The sequence below is a fragment of the Macrobrachium rosenbergii genome, chromosome 21 (assembly GCF_040412425.1).
Source record: "Macrobrachium rosenbergii isolate ZJJX-2024 chromosome 21, ASM4041242v1, whole genome shotgun sequence".
NCBI lineage: Eukaryota > Metazoa > Arthropoda > Malacostraca > Decapoda > Palaemonidae > Macrobrachium > Macrobrachium rosenbergii.
Window position 1 is genome coordinate 43209273 of NC_089761.1, and position 27764 is coordinate 43237036.

The 27764-nt window shown below is 33.8% G+C and overlaps 1 protein-coding gene across 1 annotated transcript in view; it reads right to left on the reverse strand.

Moving 5' to 3' along the window:
* Syn (synapsin) overlaps positions 1-27334 on the reverse strand; it is a 186131-nt gene extending 158797 nt beyond the window's left edge. Inside the window, exons 1-5 of the mRNA XM_067122817.1 lie at positions 27223-27334; positions 25096-25330; positions 17904-18147; positions 17317-17438; positions 2713-2793 (exon numbers count right to left, since the gene is read on the reverse strand). Of these exons, the coding sequence (XP_066978918.1) occupies positions 2713-2793; positions 17317-17438; positions 17904-18147; positions 25096-25330; positions 27223-27334 (794 nt within the window). The remainder of the gene's footprint in view (positions 1-2712; positions 2794-17316; positions 17439-17903; positions 18148-25095; positions 25331-27222) is intronic.
* Positions 27335-27764: the final 430 nt, after the last annotated feature.

The window sequence follows — 27764 nt, forward strand, 5'->3', positions numbered from 1 at the left end:
TAGGTGTCACTTCAAAAAGCAACTTCATTCCCAGGAGCGAAATTAATTCTCAAGCGAGAAATTCAAACAATCGTCTGCAACAATTACATTAATTACAGTTCGCTATAGTGATTGTTGACAGTTTCATCAAAGCTTCAAGTGTCTTACTGATGTCCTTGCTTTTCTGTGGCTTCAGAGAGCAAGGAATTATGAGACTCGAAAATGTAGAAAATAACGCGTCTGATTCCTCACTCGTTTACATACACATTTGTACATATTTATATGTGGTTTATGAACTGCAGGGAATCTGGTATACTCATTTTATTTCTGTCTCTTTTAATTATCTTACTCTTTAGTTTAGAATGAATTCTGACATCTGAAACAGTGACAGTGAAAAATTAAAACATGAGGGATGGGTATACTATATATATATATATATATATATATATATATATATATATATATATATATATATATATATATATATATATATATATATATATATATATAACCATATATATATATATATATATCAAATATAGAAAAAATAAGAAACAGGGTGTAGGTCTGACCGGTTTCGACTTTATTTCCAAGCCATTGACGAAGGACCTTCAATGGCTTGGAAATAAAGTCGAAACCGGTCAGGACCCACACCCCTTCTTATTTTTCACCTGTGGTTATGTGTGATAAATGAATCACGTACAAAAGTGATAATAATCATATATATATATATATATATATATATATATATATATATATATATATATGTGTGTGTGTGTGTGTGTGTGTGTGTGTGTGTGTGTGTGTGGGTGTGTGTGTGTGTGTGTGTGTGTGTGTGCACTATTTCTTCTTCCTGAAGTAGTAGCATCATCAGCTCAAATATATAGGTGTCATGTGTTAGTTTATCTGCTATGGACCCTTGTGAGCATGTGTATACATGTGCATATATATATATATATGTACATACATATATATATATATATATATATATATATATATATATATATATATATATATATATATATATATTTATATACATTCGTGTCTGCGTGCTCGTGTGTGCGCATGCACAGATAAATATATGCATAACCGTGACCAACTTCATCAAGCAAAAAGTGTTTTGCGAGTCTAAGAGAATTCCATGTATGCCTAACTACATATAATTTCTTTTTGTTTAATGTTCGATAAAATATCTATTTTGGTACAGGAAGGTTTCCTAAAGACCGAAACATACGGTTTTATTCGAAAGAAAAGAAGGAAACCTTTGGGCAGGCAGTTTGCTTCGGTAAGAATGCTATGATTTATGAAGATTAATCTGGATAATGGATTCCTGTTAAATTTATGGCTCAGGGATTTTAACTTAAGCCAGATTAAAGATCACGGATTGAACAAGGGTCGGTAATGGTGTGAGATATTAGGAAGTTGAAAATGCTTCACTTTTAAAATTGCTGACGCACTTACTATTTATTACTGCCTTCTTTCGACGCGTAAACAATTACTCTACACATACAAAAGCATGGCTTAAATGTTACTGCATCTACTCAAGTTTTGTTTTAAAGGAAACTAACACATTCAAACATTATTTTGCTCTTGTAGATGTCTACACATTAACACATATGGAACAGTCTAAAATATACCCAATGTTCTATTGACGCTAGTTACTGCGCTTGTTGTGTCATAAGTTTTTTTTTATAACCAAATTAAGCACAGCGTCAACCTATTAGCTTTTATGAATAATTATGGATTTGTAATGGAATCAATGGACACTCAGATTGGTATCAAACACTTAACAGTCAGTACATCAGTTTTAATTTTGGTTACCAATGTTTCTGAATAAAACCAAGTGAATTTGGGTAATGCTGCTTCACTCTGCACACCTTACTGTTTGCTAAACACTAGCCTCACAATGTTATGCATGCAACTGGTCGCGTTCATCAACATTAACAGAACAAAAAACAAAAACAACTGATTTTCTTTGCGATATTTGTCTTTCTCAAACAAGGCACAATCTTTTTTTAACGGCAAGAGGAAACAATATGCAAATGGCCGTGAGCGTTCTTTTCTGTAAGAATATGAAACAGTCATCTAACTCACATGTTTTGCTTTTGTCTAAGCGTACGAACGTTTAGGTCTGTTAAGGTAGCGATGGTGCAGCAGACCACCAGCCAATATATATATATATATAAACAATCATAATACAGGAGATTTTACTGTGGAGGGAAAACAATGAAGCATGTCAAAGTACAGACAGGCTCTAGTATCAGAAGCCAGTGTGGTGAAAGCTATCATGAGTGTGAGGGCCCTTTCTTTACAAAAGCGTCTCTAGTGCTGAAGGCCCTACTTTTTCAAGCTGCTAGTTTATCGGCCAGTGAGAGGAAAACTATTATTTGCTGGCCTCTGTAGCAAGTGTCACTTGTGCCATTATCCTGAGGGGGTAAAACCAAATACATTCAGAGAGTGCAAGTCCTTCATTGCATTTAGGACGAGGAACCAATTCGAGCAAAGGAAATTGTTGTCTTTCTTCTGTTTTATTTTCTAGTTTTGATTCAGGATCATCACAGCATTCGTCCATCAAAGAAACGTTAACGAGGCACAAGTGACACCATTGCACGGGCCACAAAGCATCTGACTGGAGCCACCAACTGCAAATTAAGGGGAGTGGGTGAGTGTGGGGGGGAAGTGAGGGGGTTAAGGGGCGAACTAGGTGACACTAGCGCGAGGAGCAGCAGTCACCTTTCTCTCCTGGGGTGTTCCTTCTTCAAGGGACCTCCGCCTCCAATGGCCTCAAGAGCTGAGGTCGACGTTGTCTGCACGCTGGCAGGAAGGAAGGAGAGGGAGTGGTAGAGAGTGACACACAGACACAAGTCTTCTTCACCAATTTTGCATTTTGACTCTTTTTTCAATTTCCTCTATTCAAATATCAGCATTTATATTACTTGAAATTTCTGGTTATGCATTATCGTTTATAATGAATAGCCAATAATAATACCCTATTCCCCTAAGAAAAGTCACCTAGCTAACCTGACAATAATAAGCTTCTCCAAATTTCTTCACCAGCTTGATATTTTACATTTTATGTATATTAGTAATTTTTTTTCTAAAAATGGACGCCATTACTATTTTCCTAACAGCTAAACTGTCTCTTTAAAGATGTGATTATTACCTGTCTTTGATCTTATTCTTTAAAGGGGTAGACTTTGGTGCTGTAAAAAAGGACAAAAATTCTCATAAAAATTGTCAGTAAAAAGTTACACGTATATTCAAGCAATAATATTTAATCTAGCTCTTTAAACACATTTTACGTACATGCTTACTATATGTTAAATCTAAAAGCAGCAAAATAATGATTACGTATTGCATTCAGGGGGTCATTTAGTAAAATGGAGGTTAATTTAAATTTAGACAGAAAAGGGACTTCCAAAAATAATGGTGAAACTTAAGACCTAAAAATGCTATACGAAGTCACACATGTGGTAATAATTGTTCATACTGCAGCTAATAAAAAAAAAAAAAATAACTTCAAGTCTCCCAAGAGAATAAGGCAAAATTTCTTCCTGAAATTAATGTATCCTATCCTTAGTTGTAAGCGTCCTTTCGTAATGTCCAATGTACATGTCCTTAAGGTACTTTTTAATTTTTTTTTATTTGAGCTTATTTTCCCTAAGAGTTACGGCATAGTCATTACTACCTGCTGAATCTGATTTCTGATGGCCAGTCACATTAATTTTTCTTGTAAGATACAATTTACAGTTACTAATAGATGGTTATTCTCTGCCGTTTGACCGAGATTATCCCGGACATTATTGTATAATAAATCTGAAAACAAACTACGAATATAGCGCTTCTAGACATTTACTCTGAATAGACAGCAAGCTATTTATATTGACATTCATTTTACAAGGTGAAGAAAGTCAACAATGTTTTGTACGCCTCTAGAGCTTCATATTTTATATCCTAAATGCCAACAAATTTAAAAATATCTATTAGGATATACTGGAATATATTTGCCTGTATTCAATGAGCAAATTGTGTGGTGGCTCCTTAAGTCGACTGGCACGTAACTATGATTATAGGTAAAATGTGAACCAGTTGAAGAATATAAATTACGCAAAATTGCCAACAAATCCTCAAAATCTTTATACTTAAGTCATTATACTAAGAGGTCTAATTATGTTCCATTTTTAACACTTGCCCATGATAATTACAGGTGATATATTGGACAATAAATATTAAGATGAATGTGAAGCTTCAGGTACTCAGCTAAAACATGAGCAATATACTTTCACTAGTAAATGAATTACTGTAGTTGATCGAATCTGCTTTACCAGTCTAAAGAATAAGATAATTTTCTTTGCCATTACTAAGGGAGGCAGGCCATTAACTTTCAATAATACTGAATAATCGAAGGTTCAGTTTTAACGTTTCACTTACAGGTTCATGTTCCCATACAACGTTAATATAGGAATGGACCTGACCAATATCTAGGATTGATATAATGATTGTTAATCAAAAAAGTAACTGTCATTGTATCATGATATAGAAACATTCAAAATGTTTAATCTGCTACGATTACTGAAAGTAATAGCACTAATGCATTGTGTTTTCGATTAAGTAAATTCAGTTTTTATGTAAAGCTTTCTTTTAGTAGTGTATAAAGATTAAGTAAAGCCAGTTTATATGCACATGTTTATTTTAATCATGAATAAAGCACCATCATAATTTACCATTTGTCAAGGGCTGTCATCTTTAGGTGACGATGCTAATAATGACAGTATTCACTGTACCTGTTTGGAAATCAAGTCTTTTCTTATACGAACCAGTCTGTTTGTCTAATAAATTTCCTGTTAAGGTCCAGCTTTGCTTTCAGAACTCCTTATCTTATTGTTTTACCTTGATTCCCTATCCTTAACCATCTAATAAAAATACATTTTAAAATGCAGTCCTAATGCTTCGTCCTTAAAATAAGGTTTTTCTTTACAACAGCAACTGCGAGAAAAACTGTGCTAACAATAGAAAGTGTCCCCTTGTTCCAGTGTTAAATTTTCTCCATTATCTAATATTGAAAGCGTATGGTTCCTCGAAATTTATGAGCAGAGAAATCTGTCCCATCTTTCATTTTCTGGGTGGGAATTTTGTCAATAAGACTGACCCCTCTGTCTGCTCGGTAATTTTGATACTAGAGTTTTTATATTTCTTTTCCACCAGTAAAATCTCATTCTTAAGAAATACAAATTATACTAAGTCCTTATAAGTATTAACGAAATACACTGTACTTATCCTGTATATATTATTTTATAGTTATTGCATATAGTTACCTGTAAATCAAATCCTGTAATATGTTACCATGTATACTGTGTAATAAAAGATGTAGAGAATAAAATAGGAAAGTGTGAATTTCATGCATGGATAAAAATGCCATATAATTTTCATATATATACATGTATATATATATATATATATATATATATATATATATATATATATATATATATATATATATATATATATATATATATATATATATATATATACACATACAAATATATTTAAAATAATCTGTAATTTTAAAGAATGATTGCAGCTTGTGTATGTAGTGCTGTGCTGTAAAAATTTGTGTTGTAGTCAGGTGCTTTTTGGAAAAATAGCTAGCATCTCCAATAAGTTTCCAATAGGTTTCCTCCATTAAGACTTCAGACCAGGCGAAGGAACGTGAGGAAAAAGTTCTATGCGTACAGAAGTCATACGTGCTCTGTACTCGTACAGGGAATGTACATTTGGGATGTACACTAAAGTGCACTTGAAGGGTCAAGGCCGTAATGGGAACCGTTACTACTGGACTTAGAGATAAATGTTGAGGGAAAGGTAGCATGCAATTGCAGTCTAAAGGAAACGAGCATTCATATACCTTGATGAAAGAATTAGGAGCACCTTCAAAAATGTTTCATCTTTCAATAAAGACTTTATCGAAGTTATTTACTTTAATTTTGATTAATATTTTCCCAGATTTCGTCATTTTTACTTAGACTGACCAAAACAAGTAATAAACTACAACAAAGAACATGATTATTTTCCATCTAAAACTGGAAATCTTTAGTTACATGTTAAAAAAGATAGATTTTAATGGTGATTCGCGTGGTTAATTGACCAGTTAAGGTACAAGAGTAAAGATTCAAATAGGCATTTATTTCGCATAAAAACGGTATTCAGTAACTGGATAATGACATGAATACCAAACGGTGAATAAGCAACGAAAGATTGCCATATACTGTATATTTCATAAAGAATAAAAGGAATGAAATAGCAAATTGTGCATCAGAATGAGAGAGAGAGAGAGAGAGAGAGAGAGAGAGAGAGAGAGAGAGAGAGAGAGAGAGAGAGAGAGCTAGTTCACAAATTATTCATAGATGGAATATATATAGGTCAGGTCTGTTGAAGACAATCTTGTAACGATTGAAAATTAGTAATTGAAACGTGGGTTTCAAACACCGCAGAGTTTATCACAATAACGCATGACTATCGTGAACGGTCATTATTATTATTATTGTTATTATTATTATTATTATTATTATTATTATTATTATTATTATTATTATTATTATTATTATTATTATATATATATATATATACAGTATACAGTATACTGTATATATTATTATTATTATTATTATTATTATTATTATTATTATTATTATTATTATTATTATTATTATTATTATTATTGCTGTTGTTGTTGTTTTGTTGTTGTTGTTGTTATTATTATTTTTATTATTCTTACCTTTTTGGTGAAATAAATTTTCTTAAAGAGCGCTGACTATATCACCTTACTTTCAAAATTGAATTTCTTAATAAAATACAAAAACTAACGACACTCTGATATGAACAGAGTGGCTGATAAAAAAAGTAAGGTTTTGATGCTATTCATAATTATCATGTACAATTCGAACACAGTACGTTCGCATTTAAAGTAATAAAATATAACATTACATAAGTGCGAAGTTCAAAATTAAACCCACTAATCTTATATAAACTTACAATGACTTTTTACTTGATATACTGAAATTAACAATTCATTTATTTGCTCCGCACACTGTTTTCACTGCTTTTTGAGCACCAGACAAATGAAATATTGCTTAAATGGACATGAATGCGATTTTGTTGCATTCTAATTGCAAGCGGTTATGGGGTAGAAATTCCACAGGTAAACTGGTTTACTTATTCGAGCAGCGTACCCATACACACATATACATACAGTATAGTATATGTATATATATATATATATATATATATATATATATATATATATATATATATATATATATATATATAAATATATATATATATATATATATATATTATTCATGGGTTCAGTACGAAAAATAGTATATTCATTAACATACTGTTATCAAATCTACAATGAAGCTTGATATACAAGGACTGCTACTAAAGAATTTTGTCCAAAAATCTTTGCAGGAGATGATCACATTATTAGAACATTAAAGTTCTTCGTCATACCTATGTAACTTTTCGCTCTCTCCATAAATGAGAAAATCACTTTTAAAGAAATGCACTACAAGAATAAATATTTTCTTTTTACGATATCTATACTCCCTCTCTTAAATTTTTATCCGAATTAACTATTTAATGTTAAGTCTGTCTGCCTCTCTTTCTCCATCAAGGGCTTCTACAGTAACCGCATATATTTTAAAACTAAATGCACTTCCTCTTTCGAGCAACAGTCATAAATTATGTATTCTTCAGAGCGTTTCCAGAACAAAGTGTTTCTTTGACATAGAATTAAATTTAACCATTTCATTTTCTGTATAATATCTGGGAAACTAATGAGCAAAGTGTATTCAAACATACACACTCTCATGCAAGGCAAATATGTGAAAAAATTAGCAAGCAAAAACACACACGGTCCTCGCAACGTAATCATAAGGATTTTTTTAACCGCCTACAGTTAAGTAGATTAGAGCAAATTGTTTCTCTCTTTCCCTCACGCAATCACGGACGTGAAAACTGGGTTTGAATTAATAACAAAATCGGTTTCTGACAAAATATTTACTTCGTAAAAAGAAGTCATAATTGCGGATGGTGAAGTAAGGATTATTCATTATTAATACGCACTGGAACAGCTGGTCACCATCGGGAAAGATAATACGTTCATTGGCTTTGTTGCTGATGGAATATTCAGATGTTTTGCTTCGTGCGATGTTAAAGGGAAAGTTTTGCTTTCGTTATTTTTTGCGATGTTTAAGGGGAAAACATGTGCTGGTTTTACTGATGTATGTGGCGTTAAAAAGAAGTGGAGTGCGTATGGTTTATTGCTTTTATGTGATGGTAAAAAGAAAGTAAGTGCATTTTGCTTCGTTTATATATCTGTGCCTGTTAAAGAGAAGATAACACTTCGCTTTCACGTTTCATGCGATGCTAAAGATACATTGCATTAGCTTCTTAACATTATTCGATATTGAAAATGGATGTGCTGGCTGCATTGTTTATGCAATGCTATAACGAGAAGCTGGGATTTATTCACCAAAACTCAAACTGAATTCGACATCTGATAGTATGAGCGAGAAAGAAAGAACAAGTAAATGGTTGAGTCTAGGACTATACAACCTATAACGTTTTTTGCTCCTTCTAATTCTTGAGAGAGATATACTTCATTCGCCTTTGTAAAAAAAATTCTATTTACTTATATATTTACTGCACTACCTAAAAGATCTATTTATCTACTTAATTTGTCCATGTGTTAATTTTCCAACCATTTTTTCTCTCTCCGAACAATGTGGAATCTTTCAGTTTTTGCTCGAAGCCTGGTATGTCCCAAAATCATAGTAAATGAAAATGAAATTCAAGGGCTGTAATTATTGCTAATGATCCGTTCTTCCATGCTTGATGATAGGAAATTTCAAGGAATATCATTAGATATTAATAATGAAAATTTACCTTGGATTTTACCGGAAATGTTACTTTTAATGTTACTTTTTTCAGCATTATGTGGTTTCCACTAACCAAGGAAACCAACATCCCCGCCAACCCGAAAAGTAAATTTAGCACATTTATACTTTAACTGCTGAATTGTTGATGACCCTGATGCAGAAAACTTCTATAAGATTTTCCCCTATATATACCTAAAATAAAGGCTCACTGGCAGCGTGTTGAACTCCCTTACAAACATTGTGCCAATTACTTTTGGCACTCAAACTCGCACTTTCTGGATACTAAAGCCTTCCTTCTCTGACACCTCTTCCATTCCTTCTATCTAACAATAGTAGAAGTTTCACTTTTGAAAGACCACAACATCAATGGCAAGATCTGTAAGATTTCGAGTCTAAAGAACCGCCATGATAATTAAGACACCAGATAACAAGGATAAGACCAGCAAAAATCTTCGTTCCCAACAGATACTTACAATCAGTGGCAGTTCGATTGCTAGCATATCAATGACATAATTCTAACGTTTTTCAGTATTTATAAAGTTTATTACTAAACAATTTTTTTCCTAGCTTGCTTCGGTTCCAAATTCTAGTAAGTTTTAATCTGAAGTGATGTGCTATGGCAAGTGAAAAGTTAGTCTTTTAATCAAATATATTTGGCAATATATATATATATATATATATATATATATATATATATATAATATATATATATATATATATATATATATATATATATATATATATATATATATATATATATATGTATGTATGTGTGTATGTATGTATGTATGTATATATATATATATATATATATATATATATATATATATATATATATATATATATATATATATATATATATATATATATATATATATATATATATATATATATATATATATATATACATTTATATAGTCTTTATAGAAATGAGATTTTAATTATTTTGTCCATATTAACAAAAAGTAATAAAGTCCAAATAAGCTATTCCAAGGAAAATGCTGATAACATAATTGAAGCTATCTAATTCATTTTAGCCACACAACAATTTTACTTTATTCATTTATTCATTATGCTTTCCTACTGGCTTAAAAATCCCCAAAAAACAATTGACTTGCACAACAAAGCCATGAAAAATGATGAAAAATACTGATGACTTGAAAAGATACTCTGCAACTTTGTCCAAAACATCGACTCGAATTCCCAGCGAAAATAAATTTCAAACGTAAACAAGATACGAGCGAAGAAAACAGCAAAAAAAGACTTAAAAAAATAACGAGCTGGAACGACTGTACTGAAAATATTTCGGACTCACAGAAAAAGAAAATGTTATTTAATCACTACATACTTCATGAGACTGTTGCAGCATGTAAACATCTGGTTAAAAGTTAATTATATTTACGGTACATCATTTCCCCATGTCTGTTACTTTAGAACTGGATGTATGCATGACGCTTTTAAAGCACGGTGCAAGCACATGAAAGCAAAGACAATTATTCATGAAACGTTTATACCTAAATATCACAAAATGTTAATATAACAATATCAAAATTAATCTAGCAATTTGTTTGATAAATTGCTGAATGTAAATACATACATACATACAACCAATAAGTCTTTCTCCCTATAATAGATGTGGCTCTTAGATAAATAAAGGTGCAAGTTACAGCTTGATTCATCCTCCAACATTATACATTGTTTAATAAACACTGCTATTTCGGGTTTATTGAGGGTTTTCAGGTTGTGGCACTTTTCGTTTCCCAAAATTCATTCAGTACAGTATGCAAATTAGTTAATTTTGAAAAACCCTGAATTTTAAAATGCTAAAATGTAAACTTTTCCTCGGTTTACTGTAAACTTAAACAGATACAAACAGAGGTTTATCACGTATTCAACTTATCAGAGCACAGCTGGAAGTGGTATTTTTCACTGGTAACCCTAACAACTGCTTAAGTCATAACAAAAAGGGTCCTGAAAAATCCGTGCGTCTAAAATCTACTCTTTTTCTCACAGATTACTTTAAGGATACAACATTAAATTTTAATTCTTCGTTTGCTTTAAGGAAATATTATTTATCACAAAAAAAGTTATGAGAAAAATATGCATGTGTGTTGTTTATTAAAAGAATGTTATGAGAAAAAATATGTATGTATGTATGTATGTATGTAGGCATAAAAAAAAATCTTAGCGTGTAAAAACTGTCTAACTTACAAAAAAATTCCAAAACTCAAACTTTAAACCGACGGCAAAATAAATATTATTCAGCTGAAATTCTCATCCGCACACCCACACACACACACACACGAAAACACGCACACTCACCCACGAGGGTCTGATTTAATTAAATCAGATGCGGTCCCTAACGAATTATTCCTCTCACAAAAAAAAAAATGATAATTGCAGATGCTGGGGTCAGGACTGCAAATGATTAATACTCACCGAGTCATTTGATTACCTCCGCTGAAGATTATACGCATATTGTCTTTATTACTTTTCGTCATTATAAAGGGAAGGTGATACGTTTATTGCATAGCGTCAGTAATGGTCAATGCATTGGCCTGTTAGCACAGAATATGCATTACATCTAATGAATCTTCTATTTCGAATTTGTTGTGGGACCCTTTCATTAATTCGGGTTTTCAAGAGGCGTTATGTTTCAGTTTAACCCAGAACGGGGTTAATTAAACTCTCTCTCTCTCTCTCTCTCTCTCTCTCTCTCTCTCTCTCTCTCTCTCTCTCTCTCTCTCATTGTGGGAACTTCTTTACATACAAGATATGTGACACATGGAATAAATTACCACCAGAAGTTGTAAACAGCAAGTGTGGAAGAGTTTAAAAGAAAGCTAGACAAAATCATTAGAACACTGTGAATGAACAGTAAAACCTGCTCCTGGAGATAAGTGAGCACATGATGTCTCCACGGATGGACTGATAAGTCTCTGAGACATCGTAATTTTATTTGGGGCTACTGTCAGGATGCACGGCAAGTTATTTGCTTGTTATTACTATAAATCAGTTAAATATCAATTTAATTAAGAAGTAGATTAAGTAATGAATTCATGCCTTAAAAACTTACACTAAATGTAGAGTGGGAAACTCCATTTTTCATAGTCAAAAGTTTCCAATACTGTTGGGGGGTGCAAATTATTATTATATATCATACGTTCCGAAATTTTCAGATAGTGAATAAAATCAAGGATATCTATGGCTGTGCTAAAAAAAATTCTTGTTGAGATTTTCGCAAAGAAGAAACTAGTAATAATAATAATAATAATAATAATAATAATAATAATAATAATAATAATGATATGTTATTATAATAATATTCTTAACCATGAATCGTATTATAAAGCCGAACGGAACGTAATAATAATAATAATAATAATAATAATAATAATAATAATAATAATAATAATAATAATAATAATAATAATAATAATAATAATAATAAATGATGAAGGGATGACCGAGAAAAGGTGCTTAAGAGAAATTAAAGTAGGCATCAAACATAATGACTCAAGTAAGGTACTGTGACACCAAAGACTCTTTATCTTTAAATAAGGGTTTGGGTACCCCCTTGAGATTGCGTGATATAGTTTTTTTTTTCCAGAGAAGCACATTAACATAAATAGCAAATGTAATACAAAGAGTATTAAAGTGATGAATTTTCTTTTGAGGTATAAATGACCCCCATGTTTGGAAGTATTATTATTATTATTATTATTATTATTATTATTATTATTATTATTATTATTATTATTATTAATGCTGGTGATGCTTCGAAAGCCTCGGTCCTATACCAAATACGCAATTTCCCTTCGCTCATGGTTAAAAATCAGATTAACGACTAACTTTTACCTAGCTACCATCTTGAAAATCTCTTGGTGATATTAACGTATAACAAAATAAGCATCCATGATAAAAGGACATGTTTTTTCACTATTCATCAGCAAAATGATACTTAATAGACTCATAAGAGCCTCCAAAAATAATTTTCCAAGCTAAATCTATCCATTTCATGCTCAGGGAAACAATATGGTATGACTTGAAACCATTATTGATGCAGCCCTTCCGCGCTCAAAGTCAATAATCTCCGGTATCAGAGACATAATTTGCAGTTTAAGTTCATAATTCTTTCTCCTGAACCCGAAGAAGAAGGGAATTGTCTCATTCACAGGCCTTTTCCATTATGGAAAGCAGAGCATTCATTCTTCCTCTGAAATCCCTTGAGGTGATTTCTTTCTGTTTTATGATTATATCTGTGGCACTGATTCTAGATTTATCATGAGGTATCTGCCTCGTTTAATTAGCAGTTCTATCGCCAAATCACTAGTTCTATCCATCTATCTATCTATCTATCTATTTTTAACTTTCCAACACTTTGTAAATAAGTCTAAGATACTTTCAACCTTACGGCTGTGATTTTATTCAAAAGATTTTATGCTATTTTCACATATCCTTAGTTTTCTTTAAAGAAGTCTCCGAAATTTTAAAAACATTTTGTGATATAAGAGATTCGTTATTTTATAATGATAAAGATGCTATTTTAGCAAGTTTGTTTTGTTCAAATTATTGAGAAGCAGATGAGGTAATTTTATCACGTGTGTACCTAGTTTATTTACAGTTATGTTTTGTATTATTTCAGAGTTTGTGTTCCCTTTCAAGGCTTTTATGTGTTTCCTTCCTGACTTCGCATCTAAAATATGTATCTGAGATATGAAATAAAGATGAACTGAACTACACTGAACTATCTGTAAAGGAAGCGACAGATAAAAGGCGAACCAAAATCATTACATCTAAACTATAACTTTGCACATGTCCAGATACTGTTCTCTTTAAGCTTATCATAAACTATCTTAATTAGTTTACAGTTCCAATTTCTAATTTGTCAGTATCTTCCTATACGGGAGTGAAATCAAGCGAGGAAAATAATCCTTTTCTCTCAGAATTTAATTAACTGAAGTCTGGCTGTATTACGAAAATGATTCCCGCACCTCACTATTAAGTCCTACAGCTGGGTATCGATTCTCACCAACCGCAACTGATTACCATCTGATTCCAGCAGATAGAAATACATTATTCCAGGTGGGAAAAGGTTCCTATCGCCAGAAAATAATTAATACAGCCAGGAGTTAACTCCTGCAGGCAGAAATCGATTCTTACATACTTCTGCAGCCTAAAATTAATTGTTGTAACACGAAATTAATTTCTACAAAGGAAAATGATTCCTACACCTCGAAGCTAATTCCTACAACCCGAAATTGATTTCTGCAGCGCGAAATTTGCATATTACAGCTGACTCAGCAGCAGGTACTCCATCCTTGAATTATCGGGGAAGCTAGAACATCACACTGATAAAGGGTGATTGGGGATACAGACGCATATGATGAAACGTCAACCGGAAGGATTCGGAGGATTCGTAGGATTGTACAGCGATTTGGCTATGATCGGTGGGTCGAGGATACCACCTATTACTTCAAGCAACGGTTCACGTGAAAAGTTATGCTTGCATGGTGGTTGGTGGTAAGGGATTGAGGGGAGGGGATTGTCTCTTTTGAAAGTGATTGGCTCAGTTGTTGACTGGCTCAGTTATAATTAACATTATTATCAATATTATAATAACCTTTCTTTTTTTTTTTGGTAAATCAATTTGTCTTTTGTACTATATTCGTCTTTATGACCAATAGCGATGGCGTCATAGCAGTATTGCTAAGGTTACTCTTTTTGCTGCCGATATTACAATTTACAAATAAGATGTCAAGAAACATATAAAATCATAATAAAGTCCGACCTTTTTTCAGTTGCCTAAACGACGTTTACTACCAAGCACTGATTAAAAATATTTTAGGCCACAGAATTAAAATCCTCAGTTTTAACGCAGACCTACTTTAATGTTCTTGGAAATTTGAAGATATCAGTTCATATCTTACTAATCATTCGATCACATTAGATCCATCATTCTAACGCAGAAAAATTTATAACATTACTTTGGCAAGGAAATTATTTTTGGCTGCGTGTAACTAACTGAAACCCATTTCATGAGCTTATTATTTTCTTTTTCTTAATCCCTTTATTCACCGATTCTTTGAAAATAATGATTCATACTCAACTCCCCTCTCTTCGCAGTTGGTGGGATGCTGTCAAAGCAGGCAGCAGATGGAAGGGTGCTGTGAATTTTAGTAGGCAGCAGACAGATTATGCTGTAAATATTAATAGATAGTAGAAACTGACAGAAGCTGGAAGGATGTGAATTTTAGTTGATAGCAGATGCAACAATGTTGTGAAGGTTAGAAGGCAGCAAATGGATGAATGTTGTGAATGTTAGCAGATGGAAGATGGAGGGATGTAGTGAAAGTAAACAGCAGTTAGAAAGATATGAATTTTAGTAGACAGTTAATGGAGTAATGTTGGGAAAGTTATGATGCAATAGATGGAAGGATGCTGTTAGTGTTGGTAGACAGATGGAGTAATGCTGTGAAAATTAAGAGACAGAAGATCGAGAAATGCTGTGAAAGCAAATAAACAGCAAACGGAAGAATGTTGTGAATGTTAGTGAGTAAACTTCTAAAATATTTTTTAATGTTATGCATAGCTATGAAGAAAAGCGAACCTAATATTAAAACCCCCATAATTTATTTGTTATTACTTTGAAATAGAAGTTATCAGGAACTGACGTTATAATGCAACACAATTTAAATGATCTCACATGTATAGTACCACTGTGAAGGTCTTGATGAATCAAGATAAAAAAATCCTGTAAAATGGAGCCTCATAAAAGCAATTTAACAAACAGAAGGGATAAAATACGTATGAAGGATACCACTTCAGGCATAACATAACGGGGAACCGTTAATGCTTAGTTTCAAGAGAAATATATAATAATAATAATAATAATAATAATAATAATAATAATAATAATAATAATAATAATAATAATAATAATAATAATAATAATAATAATAATAATAATAATAATAATAATAACACTATTGCCTACAAGTTATTCGAAATATATCGAGATATATGCGTGAATTTCATTCATCGATAAAATACTTAACATGTAGATTAGAAAGAGTTATTACATCTATAAAGGGATTCAGTTCAGAAACAATTAGTTACTTTGATCGAAGAGTGATCGAAGAGGGAAGGAATTATTAACATTCTCATTTGTTTCAATTGTTTCGCATATGAGGAATGGGGATAAGGTACACTAAGTTGAATTGTTGTGACAGAAGTGTGCCTTCCTTATTGTTCGTCTTCTTTTGAAAATAAATTATGATTTAAGCATAATAGAGAATTAAGCAAAATAGCGAACGTTGTGGCAAATCTATTTTCAAAGTCCTAACTCAATTTGTATTTTTATTACAAATTCATAGCATTGATGCATTTGCAACCTACATGACCAAAAGTATGATTTTCTCATGTAATAATATTGAAGAATTGAATTTAAAATCCCAAAAATTATATATTACTTTTTTTTCATTCTTTCCAAATAAACGAAACTGGAACGAGATGCTTGCAATAGGCGCACGACAGTAATTAAATATATTTTCATATTTAATAATTCATCAACACATATTTACATTAAGGTGCGTGAAAATCTCAGTGGAAACATTCAAACATCACAGAAAACGGGGAAAATCTTGACATGCTTAATATATAATATATTCTTTTCACGAGCAACATGCAATTTTTTTCTGCAATATTACTTTCTGGTAGTTCTGGGAAATGGGATCATACTAAGAAAAATTATACTGAAAACAAACAACAAACAACACGCAGATATTATATATATATACATACATACATATTATATATATATACATATATATATATATATATATATATATATATATATATATTTATACATATATATATATATATATATATATATATATATATATATATATATATATATATATATATATATATATATATATATATATATATATATATATATATATATATATATATATATATATATATATATATATATATATATATATATATATATATATATACATGTACGAAAGTTGGTGAAAATGAACATGCTTTTCACCAGTAGAGATGAAAATAACTATTTGCAGGAAGACCAAACGAAAGGCTTAGTGCACTAATAACTACAGTATGTATCTATCAGGCACTAAGAACTTATAAATACCAGGCACTAATAACCATATGAATAATAACTATATAACTATGACAAAAAAAAGGTCTTTGGCCATGACAGACGTTGCCACGGCCAATTCACACACACATATATATACATACACCGAAAATGCTGTTCTGAAATACAGCATCACAGCATCACAGTAGCACGTACACAATTCGGCCGTGCCCAGAAATATATCTATTTTGATTCCTCCAGTCTCATTCGGAGTCAGACTTCACTTACCTTCTTTTGAGGTAGTTGACATTGCTCGAGAAAGAGGCTTTGAAGCTGGAGAAGGAAATTTTGCCGGTTTCGGGAGGGCTGCACTCACAGATAGCACCGAGTATGGTGGCGGCGTAGTTGTCCTAAGTCTCCGGCAGCAGCCGCGGCAGCAGGAGTACTACGCTCGTTCCTTTATTCACCGGCTGCCTTTGAGATCCTCGGTTGCTTCGTCCTTCTTTCCTCGCTTTTCTTTTTCGTATAGCTCACTCGCGTTTTCTCTCGCTTTCTCTTTTGCCGTCACTTTTTTCTTAGTGCCTTCTTCTTCTTCTTCTTCTGCGGAAGTCACTCACAATCCCGCGCGACCTTCTTCTTCGGCGGTCTTCAGCGCTGCTGCCTCGCTCGCTCTTTTCCCGCCAAAACGAACCACCATGCGGCGCCCTTTCTTCCTTTCTTTCCTTCGCTCGGTGCGGGTGGAGGAGTGAGAGTGAGTGCCTTCCTTCAGAGGAGAGTCGGAAGAGGAGGAACGGGAGTAGTAGTAGTAGTAGTAGTAAAAGGAGGAGGGGCTATATGAGGCGCTCTCTCGAAGTCTGGGGTCCCAAAGGATCTACCGTGATGGCGGTCGCGTTCTGGGAGTGGCGGGAGCAGCAACAACGTGAAGAAGGCTGGTGATGAACTGGTGTTGTGGTTGTGGGAGTTGCTGTGGTGTTGAGGAGGAGGAGGATGGTGGTGGTGTTGGTGGTGGTGTTGGTGATGATGATGGATGTATTATAATAAGTGGTAGGATGTGGAGGAGGAGGAAGTACTGCTGAGGAATTCTTCTCAGGTATTGCTTCGGGTGCTGCTACGTCTAGACTACCTCACCAGCCTGCAAGGAATGCCAAATGGAAGATCGAGGTTAAACGACGACTACTTAAAAGTACTCTAGATGTGCGGCAGCAGAGTCATTAAATTAAGCATGTGGTGAAGATTTACAATGCACAGTGCAATTATCATTACTTTGCAAGGATGGCAGAAGGCGCTATCTTATTTTATTACATAAACAAATGTACATACCCACATGGGAAATGAAATAGACAAAATTATCTACATGTGAAGGAAAGTACGCACACAGACGGCCTGATTAGCCGGTTAAGCACTTCAAAATAACGGTCGTTGATAATTGCAAGAAAAATAACCACAACCTGAAAGGGCCAATGGCAACCCTCTAGGCATTTGGACACTAGTATAAATTTACGCAGAGAATAATCATCATAAAAGAACTGTAACTTAATGGAACATCGTAATTATAGCTCCAAGAGTAGACTCATGTTGTGAATTGCACTGATATCTGACACACACACACACACACACACCGCATAAAAGGTGTATGTGTATGTATACAAACACACACACACACACTGCATAAGAGGTGTATGTGTATGTATACACACACACACACACACACACATACACATATATATATATATATATATATATATATATATATATATATATATATATATATATATATATATTTAAAAATGCAATGCATTACTACCTTAATACTATTCTCCTTGCACTGTAATATATCTTTGTTTATGTATCAATTTATTAATTTATTTTTTCTTTTTTTAATAACTAGTATCTCTCTCCTTTCTGTATTTCCCTTTGCTTCCTCTTACTTCTTCCTAATGAAGACCATATTCTTTGGAAGCTTGAATTTCAAGTCAACGGCCCCTGTGGGCTTGTTTCATATGAATAGGGTTCATCTTCTGAGTAATATATATATATATATATGTATGTATGTATGTATGTATGTATGTATGTATGTATGTATGTATGTATGTATGTATGTATGTATGTTTGTATGTCTGTGAATGTAAATATCAGTTGCAAGGAGGGGTTCCGAATATTCTGTGAATTTTCACTTAAAACATATTTTCATTTTGAGAACGCAGAATCCAGACAATATGATGAGTGTTTACGCAGATATATATGAAAAGGTCATAAGTAGGTATTTATATATTGTATTCATCTTTCGTTAAATGCTTATTGCGTTCACTCCCCTACAGGTGCAAAGAAACTTCAGAAATTTACTTAAACAGAAATAAAAGCGGTAAAAAACAATAAAAAATTATTGTAAAAATACAGCATTATGTATAAAAAAAGTAAGACTTTCTAAATTCTTACTGTTTTCACTTCTAACACTTGGGTAAAACTGCAAAAGGACCATACTTCAGGCATTTCACTCTGTGCAAAGACACATCAATTTTTCCTGTTTGATAATAGAGCCTGGGAAATAGGGACCAATGATCAATCAGCTGTTTTTGACAGCTTTAATGAAGGGCATGAAAAATGGAACGTTCAGCGATGGGAAAATTGAAAATGGGACGTATTACATTTCTTTGGCAGTCTCTCTCTCTCTCTCTCTCTCTCTCTCTCTCTCTCTCTCTCTCTCTCTCTCTCTCTCTCTTGTAATTGTTTTTTCATTAAAAGCTTGACTTTTACAAAACCATAATGCATAATTCAGTGAGACTGCTGAATATCTTCCCTTCTCTCAATTATGGTGCACACCCTCTCTCTCTCTCTCTCTCTCTCTCTCTCTCTCTCTCTCTCTCTCTCTCAGACACACACCCACACACACATACAGACACGCAAACAAGTATAACATCCCATATTATATATATATATATATATATATATATATATATATATATATATATATACACACACATATATACGAGTATATATATTATATATATAAATTTATATATAATTAAGCACGAGCAGCATGAATATTGATCTATATACTGCAGATGCATTAGTAAGTGCTTCACCATACACATAACTGGCATCGCAGAAGACGAGATTTTCTGCCTTTTAGTTAAATTACCGAGTATTTTGAATCCTGCATTTTACGCCCACGCATCAACATACGACTCCTTAACTTTTCTCTACGGTAAAAGTTTTTAAGATTCAAAGTTTTCGTCCGGTGCTCTGGGAATTCTCACAGATAATACTTTCCAAGAAACTTTTTTCATTACAATTTTACAGTTTTTCTTCCGCGTTTTCTTTTGTTTTATATTGGAATGTGCAAACAATAATAATCTATTCTGGCATAGTAAGTTTTCTTTTAGCAGAAAAGAATGCGAGGTTGAATTAGTACACAGTATATATCAAAAACTTTCCCATTAAAACTTATCACAATCAGAATAAATTAAGTTAAGCATACCTTAGTTTAACCAGACCACTGAGCTGATTAACAGCTCTCCTAGGGCTGGCCCGAAGGATTATACTTATTTTATGTGGCTAAGAACCAGTTGGTTACCTAGCAACGAGACCTACAGCTCACTGTGGAATCCGAACCACATTATAGCGAGAAATGAATTTCTAGCACCAGAAATAAATTCCTCTAATTCTTCATTAGCCGGCCGGAGACTCGAACTCGGGCCTAGCGAGTGCTAGCCGACAACTCTACAGACAAATGAGTTATTATCTAAGAGATGACATTCCTAAGAATATTTTGAATGACGTCATCAACTTTTTCTTAAGACTACCGGAGAAAATACTATAGAACAAAAAAAAAAAAGGCAAATTGGATCTTGTATATGCCATACTTTTGGTCGTATCACGTACTGTACTACGTGATGGCCATGGCACAAGAGAACGAAACCAATCAGCACGTAACCAATTTGTTGGTTGAGAAGTCCAGAACATATTGGGTTTGGTACAAAAACAGTATAAAGATGGAACCGTAAGGTTTCTTTGTATGTATGTATTGTAAAAAATGCGCCAAAGTTTCTCAGGCGCAATCGAGTTTTCTGTACGGCGTATATTCAAGGCCACCGAAAATAGATCTATCTTTTAGGTGGTCTCGATATCATGCTGTATGAGTCGCGGCCCATTAAACTTTAACTACCGCCCGGTGGTGACCTGTCAGAAGCACGATTATGGCTAACTTCAACCTTATATAAAAAAAAAAACGGCTGGGGCTAGAGGGCTGCAATTTGGTATGTTTGATGATTGGAGGATGGATGATCAACACACCAATTTGCAGCCCTCTAGCCTCAGTAGATTTTAAGATCTGAGGGCGGACGGAAAAAGTGCTGATAGAAAAGTGAGGACGGAAGAAAGTGCGGATAGAATAAATTGTGGACGGACGGACAAAGCCGGCACAATAGTTTTCTTCCAGAGAAAACTAAAAATGGGGAATCATTATGATGGTATGATAAAATTGATTAAAAACATACTGTTTGGATGAAACCGTAAATATCAAAGTGTGAGTTTTGGACCCTAAAAGAAAGTTCATCGAACTGAATTGAATATAGAATTTAGTCCCAAGGACAAGCACTGGGACCCTTGAGGTCATTCAGCGCTGAAACGGAAATTGACAGTAAACGGTTTGAAAGGCGTAACAGGAGGAAAACCTCGCAGTTGCACTAAGAATCAATTGTTAGGAGAGGGTGGAAAGTGAGATGGAAGAAAGAGAATGTGAAAAGAGGTACAGTAAAAGAACGAAAGGAGTTGCAGCTAGGAGCTGAAGGCACGCTGCAAAGAATCTTAAGTAATGCCTACAGTGCACCTCACGCCCTACGGGAAAGAAAGTTTATCAATTACGTAACAAAAATTGGCGAATGAAAACTTCGAATATTCATGAATATAATCATAATCATTAGTCATATTAAGTGACAAAGTGAGAATAAACGGGCATCAAATAATTTTCTTCTCTGAAGGATAAAATATGAAGCTCATTTTGACTTTGAAATTAATACCACGTGGAGTCCCGGTATCACAGTGTCACAAAAAAAAATACTATCATGTGTCTCATTATAAACCAGAAAATTTTAAAAAAACTTGTAAATATTGTAAAAAGATAATACTCATCTATGATCAAGTTTCGTGCCAGGTAAATACAAATACATAAATATTAACCAAGGTACGAGTTCGTGGCTTCAAATAACATGTGAATATATTCGGCAAAAAGTTGAAGTTTTGATGCTTTGGTCGAAAATTGGTAGAGAGTTTTATATTTTGTCATTTTATCATTTTGTTTAATCTATTTTATTTCATATTCATTGACATTTTCTTTACTTTATTATTATTTATCTATTTACCCCTCCGTAACTTATTGCATTTGAGATGGAACCATTTCAGAAAACAATTTCCAAAAATGCAGACGGAAAACTGCGTGAAGAGAAATGTTCATTCATATTCCATTAATTACAAACGCACGTAAAAACAACACATAAAAAAATCTTATTTAAACAACCATCACATAAAAAGAAAAAAACAGTAGCTCACAACGACTAAAGCGTGTCAAATCAATCCACCCAAAATTTTAAAAATCCTTAGTCTTTTCGCAGGAACATAATTTAGCGAAGCTGAGCGCGAAAGAGCTTCCGTCCAATCCGATTGCGTTCGTTCTCCCCCGGCGTCGCCCGGGCGGCTTTTGTCACGTCATGTCACCATAGATAGAGGGGTGACCTTTTTAGTGCAGGGTTATTCCAGCACTGCAGTCATGCTAAATGCGAGTCAGAGAGGCGATGGTGAATGGGGAGTTGTGAAGGTTACTTTGATACATTTATTTACCTGAAATGGTTTTATGTATGTGTGATTTCTGGTCATTTATACATCCTTATTTATTTGTCTTAAATGTCTTGATACGTGTATGATTGCTAATCATTTATCCATCCTATTTTTGTTATCTTAAATGTCTTTATGTATGGGTGTATGTATGATTTTTAGTCATATATCTATCTTTATATCCGTGTATCAAAAATACCAATTAAGTTTGATTTATGAAAACTTGGCTACAAATTTTTCATAAATCATTCACTGCGTAGCACTTTGAAGAGAAGGAGTTGGAGTGGTTGGACAGCAAACAGGAAGAAAAGAAGCAGGAATGGAGGGGAAAGTAAAACACTCAAAATTGGTGCAGCTCCAGGTCGAAGGGACGCGGCAGAGAACTTTTAGTAATGCCTACAATGCACCACGTGAGGTGAAATGATAGCACTACCTTCCTATGGGACAATATTGTTACCGTTTGTAAACAACTGTACCTGTCACTCAGTGATGAACATGTAACCTTAAGGCTTGTCACTTTATGTATCTATCTATCTATCTATCTATCTATCTACCTACCTATCTATTTATCCATCTACCTAATTATCTACCTAATTATCTGTCTGTCTACCTCCCAGCCTATCTATTTATCTATCTACCTCCCTATCTATATATCTACCTATCTATCTACCTCCCAACCTACCTATCTATCTCTCTGTCTATATATCTCTCTCTATCTATCTATCTATTTATCTATCTATCTGTCTACCTCCCAACCTATCTATCTATCTACCTCCCAACCTATCTATCTAACTATCTATCTGTCTACCTATCTACCTCCCAACCTATCTATCTATCTATCTACCTTCCAACCTATCTATCTACCTATCTATCAACCTAAATACCTACCTACTTGCCTATCTATCTATCTATCTATCTATCTATCTCCCAACCTATCTCTCTATCTACCTCCCAACCTATCTATTTATCTATTTATCTATGTGTTTAGCTACCTTTCATTTTTAAAAGATATATTCTTCATCCCGTTCCTCCACGACGGAAGAAATTAAGGACGCGTAAATGACTAGGCATTTCACCATCGGCTTCATTAAAATATAACGAACCCTTCGCCATACAAACGCCATTATTTTAACCCTAAGGGAGCTACAAAGAGCTCTTCAGGTGGGGATACTCTCCCTTTTGAAGCACCTAGGTCTTAGAATGACTTGCAGGGTGAACAGATTTTTTTTTTAAATACAATTTCCTTCACAAGATAACTGCAGCTTTAAGAGTAATAAAAAATGCAGAAAAGAATTTGGTGGCTATTTTCTGAGCTACTTTTACATTTAATGGAGTGCTTTATAAATTATATTTGGTTCTGTACCAATTATTAAGTCGTTAAATAGAGTTTTATGCTGTAAAAATAAGTTAGCAGTAGATTACAAGATTCTCCGTGAAAAGTCAAGGTTTTCATTTTTGTCAGATAACACAGCATAAAAGCAATATGAAAACTGAGTATCCTCGAAGTAGCAATAAGGTTCTGACAAGCATCATGGGAAGGGATCTGACACAGACCAGTGACCAAAACTCTGAGTCGTCTGTTCCTGTTTTGTTAATTTGGATGTTCGCTCTACCGACTTCTGTGATAACCTACTGTTGGCCTGAGACCTCTAAATCAAAATAGGTAATGTGAAATAAGTACTAAGTAAATTGAGATCAAATGAGTATCCTTCATTGTAAAACACACCCAAACACACACACACATTTATATATATATACATACATATAGTACACACACACACACACACACACATACACATATATACATATATATATATATATATATATATATATATATATATATATATATATATATATATATACATACATATATACATGTATACACACACACAGGATTCACTTTTAGTTCAACTCATTGAAATGTATATATATATACAGTATATATACATTTCAGTAAGTTGAACTAAAAGTGAATCCTGAGAGAGAGAGAGAGAGAGAGAGAGAGAGAGAGAGAGAGAGAGAGAGAGAGAGAGAGAGACTTTATTACACCTTACTTCATTCTTCAGAAAGGTACAACCGCGACTGCCATAACAAGCAATAAGATCAAGAAAGACAGAAATCTCGTTAACTTCCCCCAAACGGTGTGGAGATATATTGCGCAAGAATGGAAGACAAAGGAAAATAAAAAAGTAAAAATAAAATAAGCGTGAAAAATAATAACAAAAATAAAACCATTACTCAAGAACCCTGGTGTTGATGGACGCCCGTCCTGTCCACTTCCCCGGTTCCAGACAGTGACGATGCTGGGATGCGTTTACGTCAAGATAAATCTTCCTCTTCTTCTCCTTCTTCACCTCCTTTTTCTGCTTCTTCTTCTTCTTCCTCTTCTCCCTTTTCTCCTTCTTCATCTCCTTTTTCTGCTTCTTCTTCTTCTTCTTCTTCTTCTTCTTCTTTTCTTCTTTGTCTAAAGTGACTTCAGATACCACACTCCATTTCGTTCTCTTCCCTCAAGTGGCTAAGAATGTTGTCTCATATCTCAGAGCGTGGGTGATTTTTTTTCTTAAATGTTTTTTTTTTTTTTTTTGTAGACAAAGATCGAAGACGGGGACAACATTCCAGTTAGTTTGGTATCAAGGGAATTTAAGAGATAATACCCGTGTCCGTTGGTTAGTAAGATGTTTGTTACTTAATTTTATAAAAAGAATTAAAGTTTTTAATTTACATTCTTTGATCACAGGAGATGGTGACTAGCACAATAACTGGGCCACTTCTGCTGGTAGGAGGGTTGATCAATTTAGCCTTTCCATAACTTTTGTAAAGCTGCAGGGTTCTATTGTTGGAAAAAGGACCATGTAATGGAAGAGATATTCGTCTACATTTCAATCCATGTATGTATGTATGTTTGTATGTACGTGCGCATGTATGCATATATATACATATATACATACATATATATATGCATATATATATGCATATATACAGTATATTTGCATATATATACAGTATATATATAATATATATACATAATCAATAAACCTTCACCATACACAATAATGGCCAATAAATCAATGTCCCTTATCATATGGTTTAAAATAATCAAAATCTTTAAAATATTATGCGTCATATCAAAACTTCAAAGAACCACATAAACACATAAAATCAACACTGCCATGACTTGTTGGAAAAGTTCGCATGATGGGATGGTGGGGGGAGAGATTTGCGGGTGGGGGGAGTATAGGCGGGTCCTCAGTCACGTCGAAACACCTATTCCAAATAAATTGCGTTTGGAGACAAATAATCCCTGGGCGTGAAGAAAACGCACTGAATAACAAGACCTCGGATTCAAATATACAAACAAATACACATTCACACACACACACACACACACACAGAGAGAGAGAGAGAGAGAGAGAGAGAGAAAGATTTTTTTATCTATTAAATGGTGAAAGAGCCTCTCTAGCAGCTATCGAGAACAACTATATATTATTAAGAAAAATAAGATATGAAACACACACACACACACACACACACACACACACACACACATATATATATATATATATATATATATATATATATATATATATATATATATATATATATATATATATATATATATATATATGTGAACTCCTCAAGTGCCGATACATACGTGACTTCCTAGATCCACTGCCAAAACTTCAAATATCTTCAGCTGTCAGGTGGGGTAAACAAAACAAGAATCGATAATATTTTGGCTCTTTTTCGATCATTTTTTGGCTGAACTCTGCTATATATCAGAATGTAAGTCCATTTTGAATATAAAATTGGTTTTCAGAAGGCCATGGATGGTCGGAACAGCTGTCGGCTGAAGAATGTAAAATCACAGCAGTAATGCAGCGGTTCTGGTTATCCCTCCTGAAGACTGACAAAGCACTGGAGATATTTAAAAGAATGTCATTGGATATTGAAAAATAAAATTAACGAGTAAAACTGGCGCCGAAGTTTCTTCAGCGCATCCGAGTTTTCTGTACGGCGTATAATCAAGACCACCAAAAACAAATCTATCTTTCGGTGGTCTCGGTATAATGCTGTATGAGCCGCGGCCCATGAAACTTCAACCACTGCCCGTTGGTTGCCTATCCTATATCGTTGCCAGGCGCACGATTATGGCTAATAAAATAAAAACCACTGAGGCCAGAGGGCTGCAATTTCGTATTTTTGATGACTGGAGGTTTGATGATCAACATACCAATTTGCAGCCCTTTAGCTTCAGTAGCTTTTAAGATCTGAGGGCGGATAGAAAAAGTGCGGACTGACAGACAAAGCCAGCACAATAGTCTTCTTTTCAGAAAACTAAAATCTTGAAAAATATGGAAAGTCTACATGGACATGAAGCTCTTTCATCACGGAATGAAGGAGACCACGACTTCCAAGGAGTATTGATGGAAGTCTTCAGCCACTCAAACCCTACATCCACCCTTCTGTTGGCGAACATCGTTACCCCCAGTGATATCCAAGGAAGTTCGGACCACCGTAGTTAGCAAGTTTGACTTCGCAGGAGGCTGGAAAGCCTCCCAGCATGAACTACGTTTGGAGATGATGGCTGCCCTGTTGATGGGGAACAATGTCGCCCTTGGGGGACCCAGGGAGTTTGGTACCAGCTTACTTTAGAGATGCAAATTCTGCAGAGGCCAGGAAGCTTCTGAGTGTGAGCTGTACTGGACGTAAGGTGGCTGGTTACTCTTGGAGCTCTCTCTGGAGCCGAGGTATTCATGGAGAGGCCCTAGCCTGAGATATCTGATGATTATTTTTCCAAAATCTATGAAGTTTGTCGTAAATTTTTAAAACTTCATTTTCGATTCTTGTTTTTCGACAGTGTTTGGCAGAATTCCCTTATATACTAGAGCGTAAATTAATTGTGAATC